Source organism: Drosophila innubila (genome assembly GCF_004354385.1).
Source record: "Drosophila innubila isolate TH190305 chromosome 3R unlocalized genomic scaffold, UK_Dinn_1.0 2_E_3R, whole genome shotgun sequence".
In the NCBI taxonomy this organism is placed as follows: domain Eukaryota; kingdom Metazoa; phylum Arthropoda; class Insecta; order Diptera; family Drosophilidae; genus Drosophila; species Drosophila innubila.
The window spans coordinates 17,686,307-17,706,621 of NW_022995380.1; the positions used below are offsets into that span (position 1 = coordinate 17,686,307).

Here is a 20,315-nt window from a genome sequence, read left to right on the forward strand (position 1 = left end):
AACACATTTATTTTAGGTTATTCCAAGATAACATTACTCTGATTTAAGATGCAAGGATATGTTGTTAAGCCTAAAATAAACCTAAACTTTATGGTATTAAACCAAAAATTTGACTGTATTATAAGAGCACCTAGCTTTTAGTGAGCTGTTTCAAATGCCTTCCCAGTTTTCGTTGCAATGTAATATTGATGTGTTATGAACAATGTTTATTCCCTGTACTTCTGAATATTGGCTACCGGGGTGAATCTTAAGTACTAGATCATGTAAATAAATACACTCCTATAAGATGGTAACATGGCGAACGATTTGATTACTCACGTGAAAGGAATAGCTTATTTTGGAGGCGGTTCCCTTATGGTCTGGGGTGATTTCTGTGTGTTGATGGGTGCTTAATTACTTTCTTTTCTGCGTGGGCTTAAGCAGATACAAGAGATACAAGCTTAAACATTTTAATTAATTTAAAATTAAAAAAAAAAAAAACAAAATATGATTTAAAAATTACTTCTAAAAACACATATTCCAAATTTTAATAGTTAGACAATAATAAAGTTTTTGTCTTGTAATGAAAAGGGAAATAAAATTTACGAAATTATTTAAAAACTTTTTGTTTATTTTTACACGGTTCTATTTATTTATTAATTCAACGTTTGTTGTTGTAATATTTATTAAACTAGAATTTTACAGGATTGTTGGTGTCCCTTGGCTGGACGTGTATTAAAACTTTGATGGCACCATCCAGACCACATCGGGATGTCTCAAAGGCCATTGCAGTTTCCTTGATATCAAAATGATGTGTGACAAGCCGCTTTATGTCCACCTTTCCGGAAGCGACCAACGCCAAAGCCGCGGCATAGCTACATGAAAAAAAGTATTAAAACTCCAAACTCTTAAGGAATTATTCAGACTGCAACTCACTCATTACAATAACGAAAAACTCCACGAATGTCTACCTCTCGTGAAAGCGCGTTGAATAAAGGAAGCTTTATATTTGCCGGGCCCATACCTACGACGACAACGACTCCACCGGATCGTGTTGACTGCCAAAACATCCAGATAAATAAACAATGTACCATTTTTTATCACATTAAAGTTCTTACAAAAATCGCCACCCGGGTGCTGGTCTCGGCTCCACAGCAATCAATTGATGCATTAGGCGCCTCACTCATTATATCATGAATACGCTGCTGAACCTGTTCTGCGGGATCATCCCGATTAAGTAGCATCGTATATGTGGCTCCCAGTTTTTTGGCTACATCCAGACGATCCTGCACTAAATCCGAAATTAAAATCTCTGTAGCACCCATAGATTGAGCAACCTTAAAAAATTGATGATAGTTGGCTTATTATTATATACTTGTACTTTACGTACGAGTAGTGTAACTAATCCAATTGGACCTGCTCCTAGAATGAGCACCTTGGAACCAAGGCCTACGTTAGCACGACGGCAGGCATGCACGCCCACCGACAATGGTTCTAGTAAGGCGCCCTCCTCCATTGTGACGTGATCTGGTAGTTTGAAGCAAAAGTTCGCAGGATGTTTGTAGTATCGGGTCAGATTACCGTCGGCGTAGCACAGAACACCATATCTGCACAGAGATTGTATTTTCCCTCCTTGCAAAGTACACACTTGGCGCAGGGATATCCTGGCTCAATCGCCACACGATCTCCCACCACCAGAGTTTGAACTTTACTGCCAACTTTTGCCACAACGCCAGCACTTTCGTGGCCAATGACCATGGGCTTGGTCACCACAAAGTGGCCGATACGCCCATGTGTCAAATAATGAACATCTGACCCGCAAATGCCGACGGTGTCCATGGATATCAAAACCTCTGTGGATTAAAATCAGTATTTAAGCCAGAAAAAAATGAATATTTTCAAATCACAAAAAGAGGTCGAAATCTAGCTTTATAACTTAGAGACTAGTTTTCATAGAAACAGACGGATAAACGAAAATTTCTATATCCACTCATATTGAATATCTGCCCGACCTCCTTTAATGCGATACACATATCGTGACAAAATTAAAATACCCTTTGCAAGGATATAAAAATAAAAAGCGATTGCAAATATAATCAACAGCTTTCAATTTTATTTCCATATTTGCAAACTTACCATCACCAGAAATAGTTGGTATGGGTCGTTGTTCCTGTATTTAGAATTGAAGACGATCACTTAGTAAAACATAAAAAACAGCTTTGCTTTTATTCTTCTTACCAATCGAAGGTCCTCAATCCCGTGCAACACAGCAGTCAGATTATCCTTCGCCATTTTGTTACTATTAAAAATAAATTTATACACTTTACATAATAACAAATATGCATCCCTTTTCAACATAATTTGTTCTATTCGTTTTATTATTACCTGAGCTCATATTTTTTTCTTGGGTTTATTTTGTCAGACGTCTCTACATTGGATTTAAAAGGATTAATATCGAAACAAATAACGGTTACGGGTTCGGTACGTTTCAAATAAATTATTTGGTAAAAATATCTATTTTGGCTCTGGTTCTTTGGATCTGATTTCTGTACCGGTACGTACCGGTATAGCAATACAATTATATTAAATAGCAGAATAACAATGACATTTTTTTTATCGTGATAAACCTAACATAAATCTAAAATAGTTTTTCAATATTCATCATAATAACAAATCAACTAATAAGAAGGTGTTTGGAAAAATGTACCGAAACCGTACCGGGAAAACCGAAAAGTTGTCTGCTTTAGTGGCTGACCAACTGACAAGAGCTGAATAAATTTCATTTGGATTAATTTACAACTGCGTTTACACAGCAATGTATTCTCAAGGTTGTCTGCATCTTGTTTACCCCTCTTAACCGTCTCATCGGATCCAATGACATCACCTTCATAAAAATTTCGAGCCGTTAAGGTTTTTGGGCCAAACCTCCAACGCGAGAAGGAATTAAAACTTCGTGATAATACGTGTTGTGCCATTTCAATTGTTTGCGAACGCCTATTTTAATTTGATTATATTTCAAAAACTTATTAAAATTAAAATAAATAACTTTTGTTGTTATGCAACACATTTATATTAGGTTATTTCAAGATATCATTACTCTGATTTAAGATGCCAAGTCTATTTTGTTAACCCAAAGTAAACCTAAAATCTAAAAAAAATTCATTGTGAAATTTGAGTGCATTCCTTAGGTTAACTTGTATCATAGCTTTGAGCGAACTTTCTTAATGGACTTTGCAGTCTCCGTAATATCCGAAAATGGCCAACGGTTGAGGCGTTAATCTAAAAATGTTCATTTAAGTTATGGATACTGTACTAGTACAAATCGTCTTAAAAAACCATGTGTTGAAAAAATAAAAAAACATATATAATAATTACGTTGAAATCTTTAAATTAAATTTAAAAATGATCTATATAATACCAATGATAGATATTAGATTTTCACAAATTTCTATAATAGTAAGATAAACAGAAACTTTGGTGAAGTTGAAGTTTTCATCCATAACTTTTATTTTCGGTACCTGTAAACGGGTATATTAGTCAAGTTTTCATAGTAAAGTTACATTTCTATTTGCTTATAATAAGAGCAGTTCTTTTGAAATGAAGTTATAAAACAAAGAGCTAAATATAGATGACAAAAATTAATTGTAATTAGCGTTTTTATAAAAGCTATACGAAATATATAGACAAATAACTTAATATTACGAGAGTAAACACCCTAACAAAAAACCTCATATAAATATTAAAACATATACGAAATTTCTGTACATTTATTTAATTAGTTATTTATTCTTGTTTTAAAACAAAATTCGAAACTGGAATGAAATTTATGACTTTTTCTAGAAACTTATTATTTATTTTTCCATTATTGTATTTATCTGGTAATGCAATATTTGCTGTTGTAATATATTTTAATTTAAAACTTGACAGGATTATTGGTGTTCCTTGGCTGTACGTGTATCATAACTTTGATGGCTCCGCCCAGACCATACCGGGATGTCTCAAAGGCCTTTGCAGTTTCCTTGATATCAAAATGATGTGTGACAAGCCGCTTTATGTCCACCTTACCAGAAGATACCAACGCCAAAGCGCCGGCATAGCTACATAAAAATACTTGTTAATATTCCAAACTCTTAAGGAACTATTCAGACTGCAACTCACTCATTACAATAACGGAAAACTCCACGAATGTCTACCTCTCGGGCCAGCGCGTTAAACAATGGAAGCTTAATATCTGCCGGGCCCATACCTACGACGACAACGACTCCACCGGATCGCGTTGACTGCCGAAACATCCAGATAAATTAACAATGAAGCATTTTTTAGCATATTAAAGTTCTTACAAAAATCGCCACCCGGGTGCTGGACTCGGCTCCGCAGCAATCAATTGATGCATTAGGCGCCTCACTCATTATATCATGAATACGCTGCTGGACCTGTTCTGCGGGATCATCCCGATTAAGTAGCATCGTATATGTGGCTCCCAGTTTTTTGGCTACATCCAGACGATCCTGCACTAAATCCGAAATTAAAATCTCTGTAGCACCCATAGATTGAGCAACCTTAAAAGATACATAAATAAATAGTTAGAGTAATGGAAATAACATCCTGTAGGTTACGTACGAGTAGTGTAACTAATCCAATTGGACCTGCTCCTAGAATTAGCACCTTGGAACCAAGGCCTACATTAGCACGACGGCAGGCATGCACGCCCACCGACAATGGTTCTAGTAAGGCGCCCTCCTCCATTGTGACGTGATCTGGTAGTTTGAAGCAAAAGTTCGCAGGATGTTTGTAGTATCGGGTCAGACTACCGTCGTAGGGGGGCGTAGCACAGAACACCATATCTGCACAGAGATTGTATTTTCCCTCCTTGCAAAGTACACACTTGGCACAGGGATATCCTGGCTCAATCGCCACACGATCTCCCACCACCAGATTTCGAACATTACTGCCAACTTTTGCCACAACGCCAGCACTTTCGTGGCCAATGATCATGGGCTTAGTCATTACAAAGTGGCCGATACGCCCATGCGTCAAATAATGAACATCTGACCCGCAAATGCCGACGCTGTCCATGGATATCAAAACCTCTGTGGATTTAAATCAGTATTTAAACCAGAAATAAAGAAAATGTAGTTTCGGCGCGCCGAAAATTGTAGAGCTAAATATTCCATATTGGAAGACAGTGAAATTATTTTATTTGTATATTTCCATTTTTTCAACTTACCATCATCAGAAATTGTTGGTATGGGTCGTTGTTCCTGTATTCAATATTTAAGAGGATCACTCATAAAGAAACAAGCTTCAGCTCTTGTATGCATTCTTCTTACCAAACGCAAGTCCTCAATCCCATGCAACACCGCTGTCAGATTATCCTTTGCCATTTTCGATACGTATTTTTGTTCCTAAATAAATGTATACACTGTGCGTGCGAACAGAAAGAAAACTGCACGCTTTGACCGCTGATGTGATACTAATTCCAAAATATTCAATGTGGCTACTCGCTGAACTTTATCAGCTATTTGTTCTCTGTATATGTAAGAGTATATACACACATTGACTATTTCTGTCAATTATAGAAGTTGAGTTTCTGTTTATTTAACACAATAAAAACGTAATTGTCGCTTTTGTCCGCTATTCGTTATCGCCCCACTTTTTAACAGCTGTTCCTCATGCATTTTTCGTTTTGCTTCTATACATTTGTTGTGATGACAGCAAATGCCGGTACGGTTGCCACCTTTGGTACAATTGTAGCAAAACTGGTACATTTGTAATTCGTTGGTTTTTTGCACAATTCGAGTCACTTAAAGTTTTTTTTAATGTAAATTATTACTATTATTTCTATATATTTATACATTCACACCAACATTAACCTCACATTCAGAGTAGTGAGATAAGTATAAAAAGTGATACAGACCATTGAGAGCAGCCTCAACCTTACCTAACCTAGCTGATTTTATTATTAAAATGTGATGGAAAACTATTATATATATTATATCGTACAATCTTTGGTGTGATGTTCATAGTCAAATTATTTAATGGGGGGAACTGACTCCTCTGTGTGTTATAGCGCCAAATTAACTTGTCGGTTCCCTCCTCTTACTCTAAACACTTGTACTACTAACTGCTATTTGCATGAACCTTTTTGAGTATGCACTCTAAGCTGATTATAACCGACTTTATCAAGCGCTCAACTCAGAGGGGCTTTTTTCTGCTGTTAAAAAACGCATGCTAAACTTTTTAACCCGATTTATCTAAAATTTATTTTCCTGTATTGATCTGATTGACCTTTTCTGGGTTTTCCCCAATCCTTGAAACAAGTGTTTGATCAATTCAACAATTTTATGAATATCTCGGACATTTTTATGTTAAATAAATAAAAAAATAATTTTTTTTTAGATTCAATTTATTCGCCCATGTTCTATATATTTAGTAAGGCGATGTTTGTTGTATTAACCATAAAGTTAGAACTTGACAGGATTATTGGTGTTCCTTGGCTGTACGTGTATCATGACTTTGATGGCTCCACCCAGACCATAACGGGATGTCTCAAACGCCTTTGCAGTTTCCTTTATATCAAAATGATGTGTAACGAGCTGCTTTATGTTGACCTTACCTTTGGCGACCAGTGCCAAAGCTCTGGAATAACTATATAGATATACGAATTAATAGTTTTAAACATTAGGTAATTATTCAGTCTGCAACTCACTCATTACAATAACGGAAAACTCCACGAATGTCCACCTCGCGTGCCAGAGCGTCGAATAAGGGAAGCTTTACATCTGGTGCACCCATGCCTACAACGACAACGATTCCGCCGGATCGCGTTGACTGCCGAAACAAGTTGAGTTAAGAAAGTGAAAATGCACATTACAGCTCTTACAAAGATCGCCACCCGGGTGCTGGTCTCGACTCCACAGCAATCAATTGCTCTATCAGGCGCCTCGCTCATAATATCATGAATAAGCTGCTGCATTTTCTCTGCGGAATCATTCCGATTTAGCAGTAGCGTATGTGTGGCTCCTAGTTTTTTGGCTACATCCAGACGATCTTGCACCAAATCCGTAATTAAAATCTCTGTAGCACCCATAGATTGAGCAACCTTAAAAAATTGATGATAGTTGGCTTATTATTATATACTTGTACTTTACGTACGAGTAGTGTAACTAATCCAATTGGACCTGCTCCTAGAATGAGCACCTTGGAACCAAGGCCTACGTTAGCACGACGGCAGGCATGCACGCCCACCGACAATGGTTCTAGTAAGGCGCCCTCCTCCATTGTGACGTGATCTGGTAGTTTGAAGCAAAAGTTCGCAGGATGTTTGTAGTATCGGGTCAGATTACCGTCGTAAGGGGGCGTAGCACAGAACACCATATCTGCACAGAGATTGTATTTTCCCTCCTTGCAAAGTACACACTTGGCGCAGGGATATCCTGGCTCAATCGCCACACGATCTCCCACCACCAGATTTCGAACATTACTGCCAACTTTTGCCACAACGCCAGCACTTTCGTGGCCAATGATCATGGGCTTAGTCATTACAAAGTGGCCGATACGCCCATGCGTCAAATAATGAACATCTGACCCGCAAATGCCGACGCTGTCCATGGATATCAAAACCTCTGTGGATTTAAATCAGTATTTAAACCAGAAATAAAGAAAATGTAGTTTCGGCGCGCCGAAAATTGTAGAGCTAAATATTCCATATTGGAAGACAGTGAAATTATTTTATTTGTATATTTCCATTTTTTCAACTTACCATCATCAGAAATTGTTGGTATGGGTCGTTGTTCCTGTATTCAATATTTAAGAGGATCACTCATAAAGAAACAAGCTTCAGCTCTTGTATGCATTCTTCTTACCAAACGCAAGTCCTCAATCCCATGCAACACCGCTGTCAGATTATCCTTTGCCATTTTCGATACGTATTTTTGTTCCTAAATAAATGTATACACTGTGCGTGCGAACAGAAAGAAAACTGCACGCTTTGACCGCTGATGTGATACTAATTCCAAAATATTCAATGTGGCTACTCGCTGAACTTTATCAGCTATTTGTTCTCTGTATATGTAAGAGTATATACACACATTGACTATTTCTGTCAATTATAGAAGTTGAGTTTCTGTTTATTTAACACAATAAAAACGTAATTGTCGCTTTTGTCCGCTATTCGTTATCGCCCCACTTTTTAACAGCTGTTCCTCATGCATTTTTCGTTTTGCTTCTATACATTTGTTGTGATGACAGCAAATGCCGGTACGGTTGCCACCTTTGGTACAATTGTAGCAAAACTGGTACATTTGTAATTCGTTGGTTTTTTGCACAATTCGAGTCACTTAAAGTTTTTTTTAATGTAAATTATTACTATTATTTCTATATATTTATACATTCACACCAACATTAACCTCACATTCAGAGTAGTGAGATAAGTATAAAAAGTGATACAGACCATTGAGAGAGCAGCCTCAACCTTACCTAACCTAGCTGATTTTATTATTAAAATGTGATGGAAAACTATTATATATATTATATCGTACAATCTTTGGTGTGATGTTCATAGTCAAATTATTTAATGGGGGGAACTGACTCCTCTGTGTGTTATAGCGCCAAATTAACTTGTCGGTTCCCTCCTCTTACTCTAAACACTTGTACTACTAACTGCTATTTGCATGAACCTTTTTGAGTATGCACTCTAAGCTGATTATAACCGACTTTATCAAGCGCTCAACTCAGAGGGGCTTTTTTCTGCTGTTAAAAAACGCATGCTAAACTTTTTAACCCGATTTATCTAAAATTTATTTTCCTGTATTGATCTGATTGACCTTTTCTGGGTTTTCCCCAATCCTTGAAACAAGTGTTTGATCAATTCAACAATTTTATGAATATCTCGGACATTTTTATGTTAAATAAATAAAAAAAAAATTTTTTTTTAGATTCAATTTATTCGCCCATGTTCTATATATTTAGTAAGGCGATGTTTGTTGTATTAACCATAAAGTTAGAACTTGACAGGATTATTGGTGTTCCTTGGCTGTACGTGTATCATGACTTTGATGGCTCCACCCAGACCATAACGGGATGTCTCAAACGCCTTTGCAGTTTCCTTTATATCAAAATGATGTGTAACGAGCTGCTTTATGTTGACCTTACCTTTGGCGACCAGTGCCAAAGCTCTGGAATAACTATATAGATATACGAATTAATAGTTTTAAACATTAGGTAATTATTCAGTCTGCAACTCACTCATTACAATAACGGAAAACTCCACGAATGTCCACCTCGCGTGCCAGAGCGTCGAATAAGGGAAGCTTTACATCTGGTGCACCCATGCCTACAACGACAACGATTCCGCCGGATCGCGTTGACTGCCGAAACAAGTTGAGTTAAGAAAGTGAAAATGCACATTACAGCTCTTACAAAGATCGCCACCCGGGTGCTGGTCTCGACTCCACAGCAATCAATTGCTCTATCAGGCGCCTCGCTCATAATATCATGAATAAGCTGCTGCATTTTCTCTGCGGAATCATTCCGATTTAGCAGTAGCGTATGTGTGGCTCCTAGTTTTTTGGCTACATCCAGACGATCTTGCACCAAATCCGTAATTAAAATCTCTGTAGCACCCATAGATTGAGCAACCTTAAAAAATTGATAATAGTTGGCTTATTATTATATGAAAGTAGTGTCCTGTAGTTTACGTACGAGTAGTGTAACTAATCCAATTGGACCTGCTCCTAGAATAAGCACCTTGGAACCAAGGCCTACATTAGCACGACGGCAGGCATGCACGCCCACTGACAATGGTTCTAGTAGGGCGCCCTCCTCCATGGTGACCTGATCTGGTAACTTGAAGCAAAAGCTCGCAGGATGTTTGTAGTATCGTGTCAGAGTACCGTCGAATGGTGGCGTAGCACAGCAAACCATATCTGCACAAAGATTGTATTTTCCCTCCTTGCAAAGTACACACTTGGCGCAGGGATATCCTGGCTCAATCGCCACACGATCTCCCACCACCAGAGTTCGAACTTTACTGCCAACTTTTGCCACAACGCCAGCACTTTCGTGGCCAATGATCATGGGCTTGGTCATCACAAAGTGGCCGATACGCCCATGCGTCAAATAATGAACATCTGTCCCGCAAATGCCGACGCTGTCCATGGATATTAAAACCTCTGTGAAGTTAAATCAGATTTGAAAGAAAATAAAAAGGATATCTTCCGCAAGCCGATGATTTCTTCAGTATTCGACGGATGGTTTATATAACAAAGTAGTACGATTTTAACGAAACATATTTATTTATATACCGTACCGATAAAAGCGTTTCGGTTCTGTTTCAATGTTATAAAATAATTTATTTCGTTTCCGGAATAAATACCTTAACTCTAATTCAGGTTGCTGTCCAGTCTAAAAGCTTGACATTTTTTTATTTGTTTTTATTTACCCTGCGCAAAAGTATGGAAAATATTTAGGGTTGGTGATTAAGATGCTATCAAAGCTCAAAAGAGATTAAAGTTGGTCTGATTGATACGTGCTTATATACATAGAGCAATTAGTTTAAGTAAATGATAATGTCGGAATATGTCCAAATTAGAATGCTTATAATTTTTAAGACTAGGTGCTCCAATAAATTTGTTCTGCTTGTCTACAAACCTGACCTAGCGTGACCTGACCTAGCCTAACCTGACAATAGCCGATGAAATATAAATGAGTGTACGGATAAATATTGACTGTACATTAAAAAGAATTTCTGCCCTGGCCCCCAATTTTTATCGATAACTTTCAATATTTTCCTTTTTAAACTTACCATCATCAGAAATTGTTGGTATGGGTCGTTGTTCCTGTATTCAAAATTTAAGAGGATCACTTATAAAGCTCTTGTAAAAATTCTCCTTACCAAACGCAAGTCCTCAATCCCATGCAACACCGCTGCTAAATTATCCTTTGTCATTTTCGGTAGTATTTTTGATACTAAATGAATTTATACACTGTGCGTACAAACAGAAAGAAAACTACACGCTTTGAACTCTGATGTGAATCTAATTCCAAAATATTTAATGTCGCTGCGCGCTGTACTTTTCAGCAGTTTGTTCCTAGTTCATATGTAAATATGTATATACACATATATCATGTTGATTATATATGATTACCTAGTGTTGTCTGTCAATTTAAGAAGGTGTGTTTTGGTTTATTTAACAATTAAATTTAATTGACGTTTCTCTCCTCTATTCGTTATTGTTGCACTTTTGAACAGCCGTTCTTGTTGCACTTTTCTCTTTAATTGTATTAATTGTGTAATGGCAGCAACAGTCATTTTGTCTAGTTCTATCTTACTCTCGCACACTTTGAACATATCGCTGAACTTATTTATTTCCCTCTATTTTTTATTTATTGTCATACTGTTTACACTAAAACAACCATTTTAATTTTTAAATAGCAATTGAAAATAAAACTAACAAATTTATATGTATTTGCTAGTGAATAAAGTTAAAAACTTGTGTCTTATTAATTTTTTTTTTCTATTTTTCCTCTAGCTATTGTTTTTTCAATATTATCTGATTTTCATGGAAAGTATACAGGGCTGGTCCAGAAATGCAAAGCAACCGGAAACCAAACAAAAATGTACGGGTATTTAAGTAAATTTCATAAATTTAGAGTAAGACCTTCATGAGCATTATTTCTATATTGATATGGAGGTCGAATCGAGTTATCAACATCCCACCAAGATACTACATATAAATTCTATATGCAGTGACCAGTAAAATTCAGAAAACTTACATAACATAAAACACTATCAAATTATTTAACTTTGTCATAATAAGTTTTGTGGATTTTTATTGATAATCTAGAGATTTTTGCTAAAATTATATTGCAAACACCGCTCCAACCTGTAAAATATATATTGTTAAAACCATTTAGAGAAAAATTCGTATTTAAATTAATGATTTATAGATTTTTTGCTTTATTTTTCGAAGTAATTTAATCAGATTAATAATTGTTATATGCATACATATGCACTAGCATCTACAATGCATTGTTAGCTTTAGGTTGATTTTTCTATCAGTTTATTTTATTTTGAATTCTGATCATACATATGTATATTTATTTGTAGTATGTATATACACAGCTTATATTTTGCATTCTAACATTTTTAATTAATATGTACGTTTGTGAGGGTATTTAATCTTCAGTACAATCTTTTTTGTTATTTAGTATATCGCTTAACTTTTAGAATTGTTATTTAAAAACGTTTTGCTTATATCGCAAATATATATAAGTATTATAGCATCTAATCGTGGCCGTTTGTATTTTTTGGGCTTAAAAATAATAAAGATTTCTGCTTAAAACTAGGAATAGTTTTTCATCACGACAGCTTTTCCGTTATTATTCGTAATATTAAGATAAATGCATAATCCGTAAATGCAATATAAATGCTCTGTAGTATATGTGTATTGAGTGTTCTGTTATATCTAAAAGATTTTGGCTTTTAGTTGGAAACAAAAAACAAACGAAATTTTATTGCGAAGTTCAGAATAACCAGCTAATTTCAAGACATTCAATATTAACGGTTATTCGAGTATGTTTACAGATGTTTACTTATACTGTCTGAGATGCTTATATGACTAATTACTTAATGTATATACTCAATAAACATTGGATTAATTCTCGAATTTATGTAAAACCACAAGTGTATAAGAAGTATATACTCGTATTCGTATATTTATATGTATGTATTTCCTTGTTATCTAAAGCTTAATTTTTATATAATTATAAAAGGAACAAATTTGGCCGAAAGGAAACTTAATGCATTGAACTTTAGTGTTTGCTGTACTCGTAGTACAAAGATACATATTTGTGCCTACTGTTTTATGCATCTAATTACGTTTATCACACATATGGTCGAAAATCGAAACCGTCACAAATAGTTAGATATGATGCGGCTGCAGTGCTTGGGATATCAGTACAAACATATAAATAATAATTAAGTGATGGCAAAAAATACACTCAAGCACCTGCAACACAGCAATTAATCTGGCTTCGACGGATCGGGCTGCTTTTTTATACTCTTGCAGAGATAATTTCAATTTAGTCAAGAATTTGGTAGACGCCGCGCGACAGCTCTCTGCAGGAGTATTAAATCTTCGACGTGCCGAAGATATTTCTTCTTTTTTGTTTTACATGGACAACTCCTGTCTGGGTTTGTTTATATGCAAGCGCTGTGGATCCTGTGGCGCAACGCAAATATCAGTTAGTATAACCACCTCATAGGGACTGCAGTCGGGCATGTGTAAGAACCCACAGAGCCAGCCATAAAATCCCTTCTCAATATCGGTGATATCATTCACCCAGCTACTGTATTGTAGACTCAGTTGTCGAAAGCCCGAGTACAAGCCCAGGCCAAAGGTGCAGAGCACAATGACGAGGGGATAGGCTAAAAACAGTATGGGAGTGACAAATATCTTGTGCAGATACGACTTCTCCTCGCAGTAATAGTTAAACATATTGTACCAGGTTAGAGTGCCAATGTAAAATGAGTACACAGCCGATATGACACTCACAAAGGGCAAACAGAGCAGCGAGATTAGAAATATGTGAAGTCCAACGCCGCAGCTACAAGTGCAGCAGAGATTGTGTCCCTTGTGCGATTCATTGGCCATAGCATGGGCATTGAGCTGTTCAAGTTCCTCACGACTGATGTTAATCTGCAAGTCAATTGACTGACCCTTCTTGCGACCTCGCTTGATAGTGCCTGTACAAAATTAGAATATGAATATAATATAAGCAATTAAGAACGCAATACTCGAGTTCCCGACTATAATATACCCGTTACTCAATTTAAGTACCCATATATAAATGGTATCTATGAATTTAAAGCTCGCCGTACTTAAGAACTTAAAACAGCTATAAGTATCGTTATATTAATTTAAGAAATTAACTGGGATGATTAAAACTAATAAGAAGTAATGTTCATCAGTAAAGCTACCGCTTTATTTAGAAAACTATGAGTGTATAAGAGTAGTTCATGAAGTCTTCTTGCCGATTTTGGTTGCTCTTATACTCTATTAGTAATGTGTGTATTTTAAGTTAACAAATCGCTGTGATCACATACCCGTCATGGTCAAGTAATTGGTACCGTCGACTGCCTTGCGAGCCTGATAGCGTTCGAGACTCTGATCGTATGTATTTAGCACGCTGGTTTCACCTGACTCGAGATCCTCATAGTTGGCAATGTCTGGCGAGGCACGCTGGCTGCGCACATGTGGCAAGTCGGAAGTGCGTATGTTGACCCGCTTCTTCGAGGATGATCGATTGTTGAGACTAAGACAATCCTGCGATTTGCTCATTTTGGCATCCAGACTGCTCTCGGAGTAGCAGCAGCTGCTTGGCGTTACGGTGCTGCTCTCGTGTCGCTGTGACGTTGACTTGGTGCATTGCGAAATGGACTCAAAGTTTTGCAACTCATTAAGATTGTTGGTCGACCGTGTCGACTTATTACTATGCTGAGCGGAGCTGGCCGAGTGTGTGCTGGCAATGGTATCCTGGGCGCCTCCCAACTCCCCTGGCAATTGTGGCAGTGGCTGTTTGTTTTTGATAATCAACTTCGATTTGAGTAACTCCTCTTCAAGACCCGGATTAGAGGGAGAGAGCTTGGCCCGATTTGGCTGCAATGTTACAATACCAATTGTAAAGTATACAATACAAAGTATAAATGGAATTTGGACATATTTGTTACGTCAAAGTAAAAAAAAATAGTACTATAATTAGTGCCAAAGTAAATAACAAATAAAGCCTTTTTCCCATAATAATAGGACTATTTATTTACATGTATATAGAGACGAAATTTAGCTGAACGTTTTTAAATCTGTGGTCTTTCCAAATAATTAATTTGGGAAATGATCTATAAATAACTTCAAATATATAAATTTCTCAAACAAACTTGTATATCAGGATTAAAGATTTTTCTTTGCATTTTAGTTAAGTTATTGTTTTTACCGTATAGATTTTTGGCGAATAATCACTATAACACAAGTTTTGAGATATTAGACTACAACATTGATAAAAAACAATCAAAAATATAGAAAAGATATAATTTTAAATGAGCTTAAAGATTTAAATTTAGAGATTTTGGTCTTAATCTTGAATGAAAATGCAACTCACTTGCACATTGACTATATGATCAACATAGTTTTGCTTTTTGGCCTCTGCTTTGTTTTGTTGACGTTTACGTGGTGGTATAAAAACTGGGCGTTCCTTTGTTGTCACTTCCGCGCTCATGGCGGACTTACCAACCATCTTGTCGCTTTAATATGTATCGCGCACTCGAAAAATCTACATATTCCTTAAGTTTATTTAGCAAAATAGTTACTTTTTCTATGCTGCAACTATTTTAACACTCACAAAATGCACTTCCGGCTGTCCGTTTTGGTAGCTATGTAATTATTGATTTTTCTTGGAATTTCATTGTCCTTGTGCTGGATTCGCGTTCATTGGCGTTGCCGCCTTTCGACATGCATTTGATTTGGGCGATTAATGTTTACAGCAAACTCACGTCTGCGCATTACTTTGTTTTAAATTGCAACCTAACAGCTGTTGCTAAAAATAATGTATTAAACTATCCAATTTAAATGTGCAAATGTAAGTTTCTATATATTTATTAACAAAACAATAAAACGCATCATTTTAAATTCCAATTCAAAATAGTATTTTTTTGTGACAGTATTTTTTGGTACATTTGAATTCGCCGCAATAACAGTGGAGGCAGATTTTCGCCACCCAAACAGTTTTATTTGTTTAAAAACTGTTTAAGAAATATACTTTTCTTTAACAACTACAACTAAATAACAAATTTTATTTTAAAATGTACAAGAATTTTAGAATTAAAAAATTATAAAATCTATTTTGAAAATGTTACTTTTAAAAAATATTATTTCTTTCTTTTTAGTCTAGCTATAAAATGTCTGAGGTAGCATCACTGGCCTCCACATCTCTACTCCAAAATTGTAAATTTCAAATTGCAAAAAACTCAATAAAAAATGAATAATTTGATGGAAATTAAAATTTAGAAATTAGACAAAATTAAGGTTAACATATTAATAAAGGTTTGAAGTTCGTCAGTCCTCGGGAAGAGAAGATAGAAAATTTAATTAAAAAAAAAAAAAGTTATATCGAAAAATCAAGAAAAATCTAAAAAAAACTATGCAAAAATTTTAAAAATTATAGAAAATAAAAAGTTAATAATCCGAAATTAAGTACAAAAATGAAAAACACACAATTTCAGAAATGTACTTGTTTTTTTAAGTACAAAAAATCAAACCAAATCGGAAAATTTTACAGGGTGGCAGCCTTTGCACCTATTCTGCAGTAAAATTTTCAGATCACCCGATCGCAATCGCTTGTGTCGTCGGTGTTTTTCCATTAGGAATTAAAACAAGAAAAATAAGATGTCTGCTACTGAAGGCAAAGTGTGTATAAAAAAGTGCTTATTATCTAAAACAGAATTTTAATTAATTATTTGCAATGTATGAAGGTAATCAAATGTAAAGCTGCCGTCGCTTGGGAGGCTAAGAAACCACTTGTTATTGAAGAAATTGAAGTGGCTGCACCAAAAGCTCATGAAGTATGTCAACTCGAACAATATCAAAGTCTAATTGTTGCTGCGTTAAACTACTGATGTGTCCATATAAAATTTGCAGGTTCGTATAAAGATTACGGCAACAGGTGTGTGCCACACCGATGCATTTACGTTGAGTGGAGCCGATCCCGAAGGCCTGTTTCCCTCTGTGCTGGGACACGAGGGTGCCGGCATTGTGGAGAGCGTCGGCGAGGGCGTAACCGATTTCAAGGCCGGCGATCATGTAATTGCATTGTATATCCCCCAATGTAATGAATGCAAGTTTTGTTTGAGCGGCAAAACGAATCTCTGCCAGAAGATTCGAATTACCCAAGGAGCTGGCGTAATGCCTGATGGAACCTCACGATTCACCTGCAAGGGTAAACAATTGTTCCATTTTATGGGTACTTCCACATTCTCCGAGTACACTGTCGTTGCTGATATTTCGCTGACCAAAATTAATGAAGCTGCACCTCTGGAGAAGGTGTGTCTTCTAGGCTGCGGCATTTCGACTGGTTATGGTGCTGCACTGAATACAGCCAAGGTAAGGCGACTTTGAATTGTAAGTAAGTAACCTCATTAAGAATTCAATTATTGCATTTAGGTGGAGCCCGGCAGCACCTGTGCGGTGTGGGGATTAGGTGCAGTTGGGTTGGCTGTTGGACTGGGTTGCAAGAAGGCTGGCGCTGGAAAGGTCTATGGCATTGATATCAACCCCTCGAAATTCGAGTTGGCCAAAAAATTCGGCTTCACTGATTTTGTCAATCCGAAGGACGTAGCCGATAAGGGAGCAATTCAAAATTATTTGATTGATCTGACTGATGGCGGCTTCGATTATACTTTTGAATGTATTGGCAATGTCAACACGATGCGTGCTGCTTTGGAAGCTACCCACAAGGGCTGGGGCACATCGGTAGTCATTGGTGTGGCCGGAGCAGGTCAAGAAATTACAACTCGACCATTCCAATTGGTTGTTGGCCGTGTCTGGAAGGGATCTGCCTTTGGCGGCTGGCGTTCAGTTTCGGACGTACCCAGACTTGTGGAGGACTACTTAAAGAAGGATCTGCTAGTCGATGAATTCATTACCCACGAAATGTCATTGGCCGAAATCAATAAGGCTTTCGACCTAATGCACAAGGGCGAAAGCATTCGCAGCATTATTAAGTACTAAAACGCCCGGTTCACAAATACACGATTCTTGTCCACAAGCCAAACTTTTGTATAACATAATAAATATAATTGCACCACTTTAAAACAATTGTAGCATATTTGGATTCAATGTGGATTCTTGTCGTATGTATATATATTATTTAATGCTGCTTATCTGTTGTTCGTCCTATAAAATGCTCCAATAATAGCTAATTTGATCTTTGACATTCGCAAGAAAAATGTTTTTCAATGACTGCTCTCCTTCAAATTTATATTCATATTTTTTTAAATTTTTTAAAGTTAGGGTTGGACAGGTCTGGACTTACTTCAACTGGATCTTGCATTATCGTTATTCTAACTAAATGTAGTTTGAATAATTAAAGTATATATACATATGTTTATTCATATTTATTTCATATTATATTGAGATAAGTATATTTTTTGCGATGCTCTACTTACGAGTAAATTAATTATACTACCACGTTGGTATGTATAATAAATGCGCATGCAGTTTGGTATTGTTTTACATATTCAAATAAAAATGTCCATTTTAAATGCATACACGTTCGCTTAAAATCTATGTACATTATGTCTTTTTTCGTGCACTATGAAGAACACAATGTTATTGCATATAATATAAATACATAAAATCTGATACTTTTTTTTGTTCGTTTACAATTTTGTCTACATAAATACATAAAATACTTACATACAAACATGCAGTAAATTGGCAATGCCCTTTATAAATGTGGCAGTTGGTAATACATTACAATATAGTAATTTCTATGATTATATGAGTATAGATGTGTAAAGATTAAAACTAGTATTCAGAGCAGAATATTAAGTCAATTGAAGAAATAGTTGAGAATACTGAATATTAAAATTCGCATTGAAAGGGCAAGAGAATTCGAAAATACAAACATCGGTAAACAGTGGCTGACACTATATGTTCTACAAACTTTTGCGTAATCCAATTTGATAAAATTGTAAAATACATATATGGATATTTGAGCAGATTAACTTGACAAAGATTTTTTTGAAGATGACGACATGGCACGGCCTGGCCTGGCCGATAGCCCAACCGTCGTTTGATTACATTTGAGTGTCGTAGTAGTAGAAATCATCGAATGGATACCCGTAAAAGACCGGGTGCTATGGCACTCACGACCAGCGCGACTTCTGCATTTCGATTTGGCCCTCAAGAGTCTTGGCCAAGTAGATAACGAACAGCTGTAACAGCGCTATGCCCAAGGCAACGCCAGCGATCACATATAGATTGCGTTCGGCCCAGACACGAACAATTTCAATGCATCCGCTGGTCCAGATGCGTTTGCTGGCCGCCGCCACTGAGTGCTCCTGCACACCATATCCGCACATAATGTTGACTAGTCCTGAGCTAATGTCCGTGGCATTGATACAACAGCTGTAGGGAACACCACACTTCTCCACTGAAGGCGATGAACAATTGAAGTACTCATTTTTACCTGAAAGTCATAAAGAGAGAGGGTATAAGTTGAAAGTTGCCAAATGGTTAAAATTGCTACTCACTCCAGTCCTGATATCCAGCATTACTGAGGCCGCAACACTTAAATTCCTGCTGCGCAAAGTCTATAAAGTTTTGCAAATCGGAATCATCTCGATAAGAATGAATAATCTTGTCAGTAAACTGAAGCTCCAGAAAGGAATTCATGTTTTGAGGAAACACAAAACAAATGATAGCTGCAATAAATCGAATACAAAATACGTGAAATGTTAGCTATTGCTACATTAATTTCCTACTCACCTATGGCCATTTCCATGAGAAAGAACACAAGCAAGCACATGGAGTAGAACTTTAAAAGGAAAGTGTTCTCCCTCAGTGCTCCAAGGCAACCAGCAAAGCTGACCACAAATATGACTATACCCGCAATGATCATAACCAAGGATATATTGAATATAACATCATAAATAGATTCAAGTCGAACCCAGCCGTTGCCATCTTTAAGCTTATCCATAAAAGCATATACTCCAATGGCCATCAACAGACCTCCAAACAGCCAAAACAAAAAGTTTAACAAAAAAATAAGATACTTCACACAGCTAGATACGTATGTAAAGTGGTGTGGGTACGACATTCGGGGATGCATGTAACTGCCCCCGCCATGATATCTGTGGTTACTCATGGCTGCGTTTTGGTCTGGATTTCACTAATATGACTATCTAGTGCAAAAATATTTATGAATTTCGTATGTATGAAAATCGTTTGAGTATTCTTATGTTCCTCTTCTTCTTTACACTCTTTCGCCCTTTGTTGACGCCCTCTTTGCGTGTGGTCTATCTGCTTAGAAATGTTTTCAAGTCGAATCTTCACATCGCGTCTCTTTATCTTAACGACATGCTTATTATTTTATTTTAGCACACATTATTTTGGGTTTTATTTAATGAATTCACGATTTACTGACGATTACAGCAATATGCAGCCAACAAAAACAACAAAATATGTTGGTGGCAATGCCAGATCGACAACATTAAAGTCAACATCGTTGGCAACGCAATACAACAGCTGGTCAGAGAAACAGTCTGGCAACGGTGGTTATTT

The 20,315-nt window shown here is 36.5% G+C and overlaps 6 protein-coding genes and 1 pseudogene across 6 annotated transcripts; 1 reads left to right on the forward strand and 6 right to left on the reverse strand.

Annotated features, from left to right (window-relative positions):
• Nucleotides 1-627: 627 nt before the first annotated feature.
• Nucleotides 628-2,980, reverse strand: LOC117793040 (annotated as a pseudogene).
• Nucleotides 2,981-3,810: 830 nt separating this feature from the next.
• LOC117793041 (sorbitol dehydrogenase-like) lies at nucleotides 3,811-5,464 on the reverse strand. Its single transcript, XM_034633411.1, has 6 exons — nucleotides 5,310-5,464; nucleotides 5,207-5,240; nucleotides 4,600-5,069; nucleotides 4,320-4,538; nucleotides 4,138-4,259; nucleotides 3,811-4,076 (listed from the first exon to the last, which is right to left on the reverse strand). The coding sequence occupies exons 1-6, from the start codon at nucleotides 5,361-5,363 to the stop codon at nucleotides 3,893-3,895; spliced, it is 1,083 nt and encodes a 360-aa protein (XP_034489302.1). The 5' UTR covers nucleotides 5,364-5,464; the 3' UTR covers nucleotides 3,811-3,892.
• Nucleotides 5,465-6,440: 976 nt separating this feature from the next.
• Nucleotides 6,441-8,008, reverse strand: LOC117793042 (sorbitol dehydrogenase-like). Its single transcript, XM_034633412.1, has 6 exons — nucleotides 7,845-8,008; nucleotides 7,742-7,775; nucleotides 7,135-7,604; nucleotides 6,863-7,081; nucleotides 6,689-6,810; nucleotides 6,441-6,627 (listed from the first exon to the last, which is right to left on the reverse strand). Exons 1-6 carry the CDS (start codon nucleotides 7,896-7,898, stop codon nucleotides 6,444-6,446), a joined length of 1,083 nt encoding a protein of 360 aa, XP_034489303.1. The 5' UTR covers nucleotides 7,899-8,008; the 3' UTR covers nucleotides 6,441-6,443.
• Nucleotides 8,009-8,977: 969 nt separating this feature from the next.
• Nucleotides 8,978-10,988, reverse strand: LOC117793043 (sorbitol dehydrogenase-like). The gene is made up of 6 exons (XM_034633414.1): nucleotides 10,874-10,988; nucleotides 10,784-10,817; nucleotides 9,682-10,151; nucleotides 9,400-9,618; nucleotides 9,226-9,347; nucleotides 8,978-9,164 (listed from the first exon to the last, which is right to left on the reverse strand). The coding sequence occupies exons 1-6, from the start codon at nucleotides 10,925-10,927 to the stop codon at nucleotides 8,981-8,983; spliced, it is 1,083 nt and encodes a 360-aa protein (XP_034489305.1). The 5' UTR covers nucleotides 10,928-10,988; the 3' UTR covers nucleotides 8,978-8,980.
• A 2,085-nt stretch (nucleotides 10,989-13,073) lies between these two features.
• On the reverse strand, nucleotides 13,074-15,474 carry LOC117790929. Its single transcript, XM_034630545.1, has 3 exons — nucleotides 15,136-15,474; nucleotides 14,087-14,639; nucleotides 13,074-13,726 (listed from the first exon to the last, which is right to left on the reverse strand). The coding sequence occupies exons 1-3, from the start codon at nucleotides 15,268-15,270 to the stop codon at nucleotides 13,152-13,154; spliced, it is 1,263 nt and encodes a 420-aa protein (XP_034486436.1). The 5' UTR covers nucleotides 15,271-15,474; the 3' UTR covers nucleotides 13,074-13,151.
• An 870-nt stretch (nucleotides 15,475-16,344) lies between these two features.
• LOC117792730 (alcohol dehydrogenase class-3) lies at nucleotides 16,345-17,843 on the forward strand. Its single transcript, XM_034632976.1, has 4 exons — nucleotides 16,345-16,439; nucleotides 16,505-16,594; nucleotides 16,671-17,132; nucleotides 17,193-17,843. Exons 1-4 carry the CDS (start codon nucleotides 16,419-16,421, stop codon nucleotides 17,757-17,759), a joined length of 1,140 nt encoding a protein of 379 aa, XP_034488867.1. The 5' UTR covers nucleotides 16,345-16,418; the 3' UTR covers nucleotides 17,760-17,843.
• A 552-nt stretch (nucleotides 17,844-18,395) lies between these two features.
• LOC117792731 (tetraspanin-33) lies at nucleotides 18,396-20,240 on the reverse strand. The gene is made up of 3 exons (XM_034632977.1): nucleotides 19,521-20,240; nucleotides 19,286-19,456; nucleotides 18,396-19,221 (listed from the first exon to the last, which is right to left on the reverse strand). Exons 1-3 carry the CDS (start codon nucleotides 19,897-19,899, stop codon nucleotides 18,899-18,901), a joined length of 873 nt encoding a protein of 290 aa, XP_034488868.1. The 5' UTR covers nucleotides 19,900-20,240; the 3' UTR covers nucleotides 18,396-18,898.
• Nucleotides 20,241-20,315: the final 75 nt, after the last annotated feature.

Coding starts and splice junctions, on each gene's coding strand:
- LOC117793043 (XM_034633414.1), bottom strand. CDS start 10,927: ATGACAAAGGATAATTTAGCAGCGGTGTTGCATGGGATTGAGGACTTG. Junction 10,818..10,873: donor GGATTGAGGACTTGCGTTTG/GTAAGGAGAATT, acceptor TTTTGAATACAG/GAACAACGACCCATACCAAC. Junction 9,619..9,681: donor TTGGATTAGTTACACTACTC/GTACGTAAACTA, acceptor CAATTTTTTAAG/GTTGCTCAATCTATGGGTGC.
- LOC117793041 (XM_034633411.1), bottom strand. CDS start 5,363: ATGGCAAAGGATAATCTGACAGCGGTGTTGCATGGGATTGAGGACTTG. Junction 5,241..5,309: donor GGATTGAGGACTTGCGTTTG/GTAAGAAGAATG, acceptor TATTGAATACAG/GAACAACGACCCATACCAAC. Junction 4,077..4,137: donor GTTTTCCGTTATTGTAATGA/GTGAGTTGCAGT, acceptor ATTTTTATGTAG/CTATGCCGGCGCTTTGGCGT.
- LOC117793042 (XM_034633412.1), bottom strand. CDS start 7,898: ATGGCAAAGGATAATCTGACAGCGGTGTTGCATGGGATTGAGGACTTG. Junction 7,082..7,134: donor TTGGATTAGTTACACTACTC/GTACGTAAAGTA, acceptor CAATTTTTTAAG/GTTGCTCAATCTATGGGTGC. Junction 6,811..6,862: donor GCACCCGGGTGGCGATCTTT/GTAAGAGCTGTA, acceptor TTGTTTCGGCAG/TCAACGCGATCCGGCGGAAT.
- LOC117792731 (XM_034632977.1), bottom strand. CDS start 19,899: ATGAGTAACCACAGATATCATGGCGGGGGCAGTTACATGCATCCCCGA. Junction 19,457..19,520: donor TCTCATGGAAATGGCCATAG/GTGAGTAGGAAA, acceptor GATTTATTGCAG/CTATCATTTGTTTTGTGTTT. Junction 19,222..19,285: donor TGCTGGATATCAGGACTGGA/GTGAGTAGCAAT, acceptor TATGACTTTCAG/GTAAAAATGAGTACTTCAAT.
- LOC117792730 (XM_034632976.1), top strand. CDS start 16,419: ATGTCTGCTACTGAAGGCAAA. Junction 16,595..16,670: donor CTGCACCAAAAGCTCATGAA/GTATGTCAACTC, acceptor TAAAATTTGCAG/GTTCGTATAAAGATTACGGC. Junction 17,133..17,192: donor CTGCACTGAATACAGCCAAG/GTAAGGCGACTT, acceptor TATTGCATTTAG/GTGGAGCCCGGCAGCACCTG.
- LOC117790929 (XM_034630545.1), bottom strand. CDS start 15,270: ATGGTTGGTAAGTCCGCCATGAGCGCGGAAGTGACAACAAAGGAACGC. Junction 14,640..15,135: donor ATCATATAGTCAATGTGCAA/GTGAGTTGCATT, acceptor GTAACATTGCAG/CCAAATCGGGCCAAGCTCTC. Junction 13,727..14,086: donor CAATTACTTGACCATGACGG/GTATGTGATCAC, acceptor AATTTTGTACAG/GCACTATCAAGCGAGGTCGC.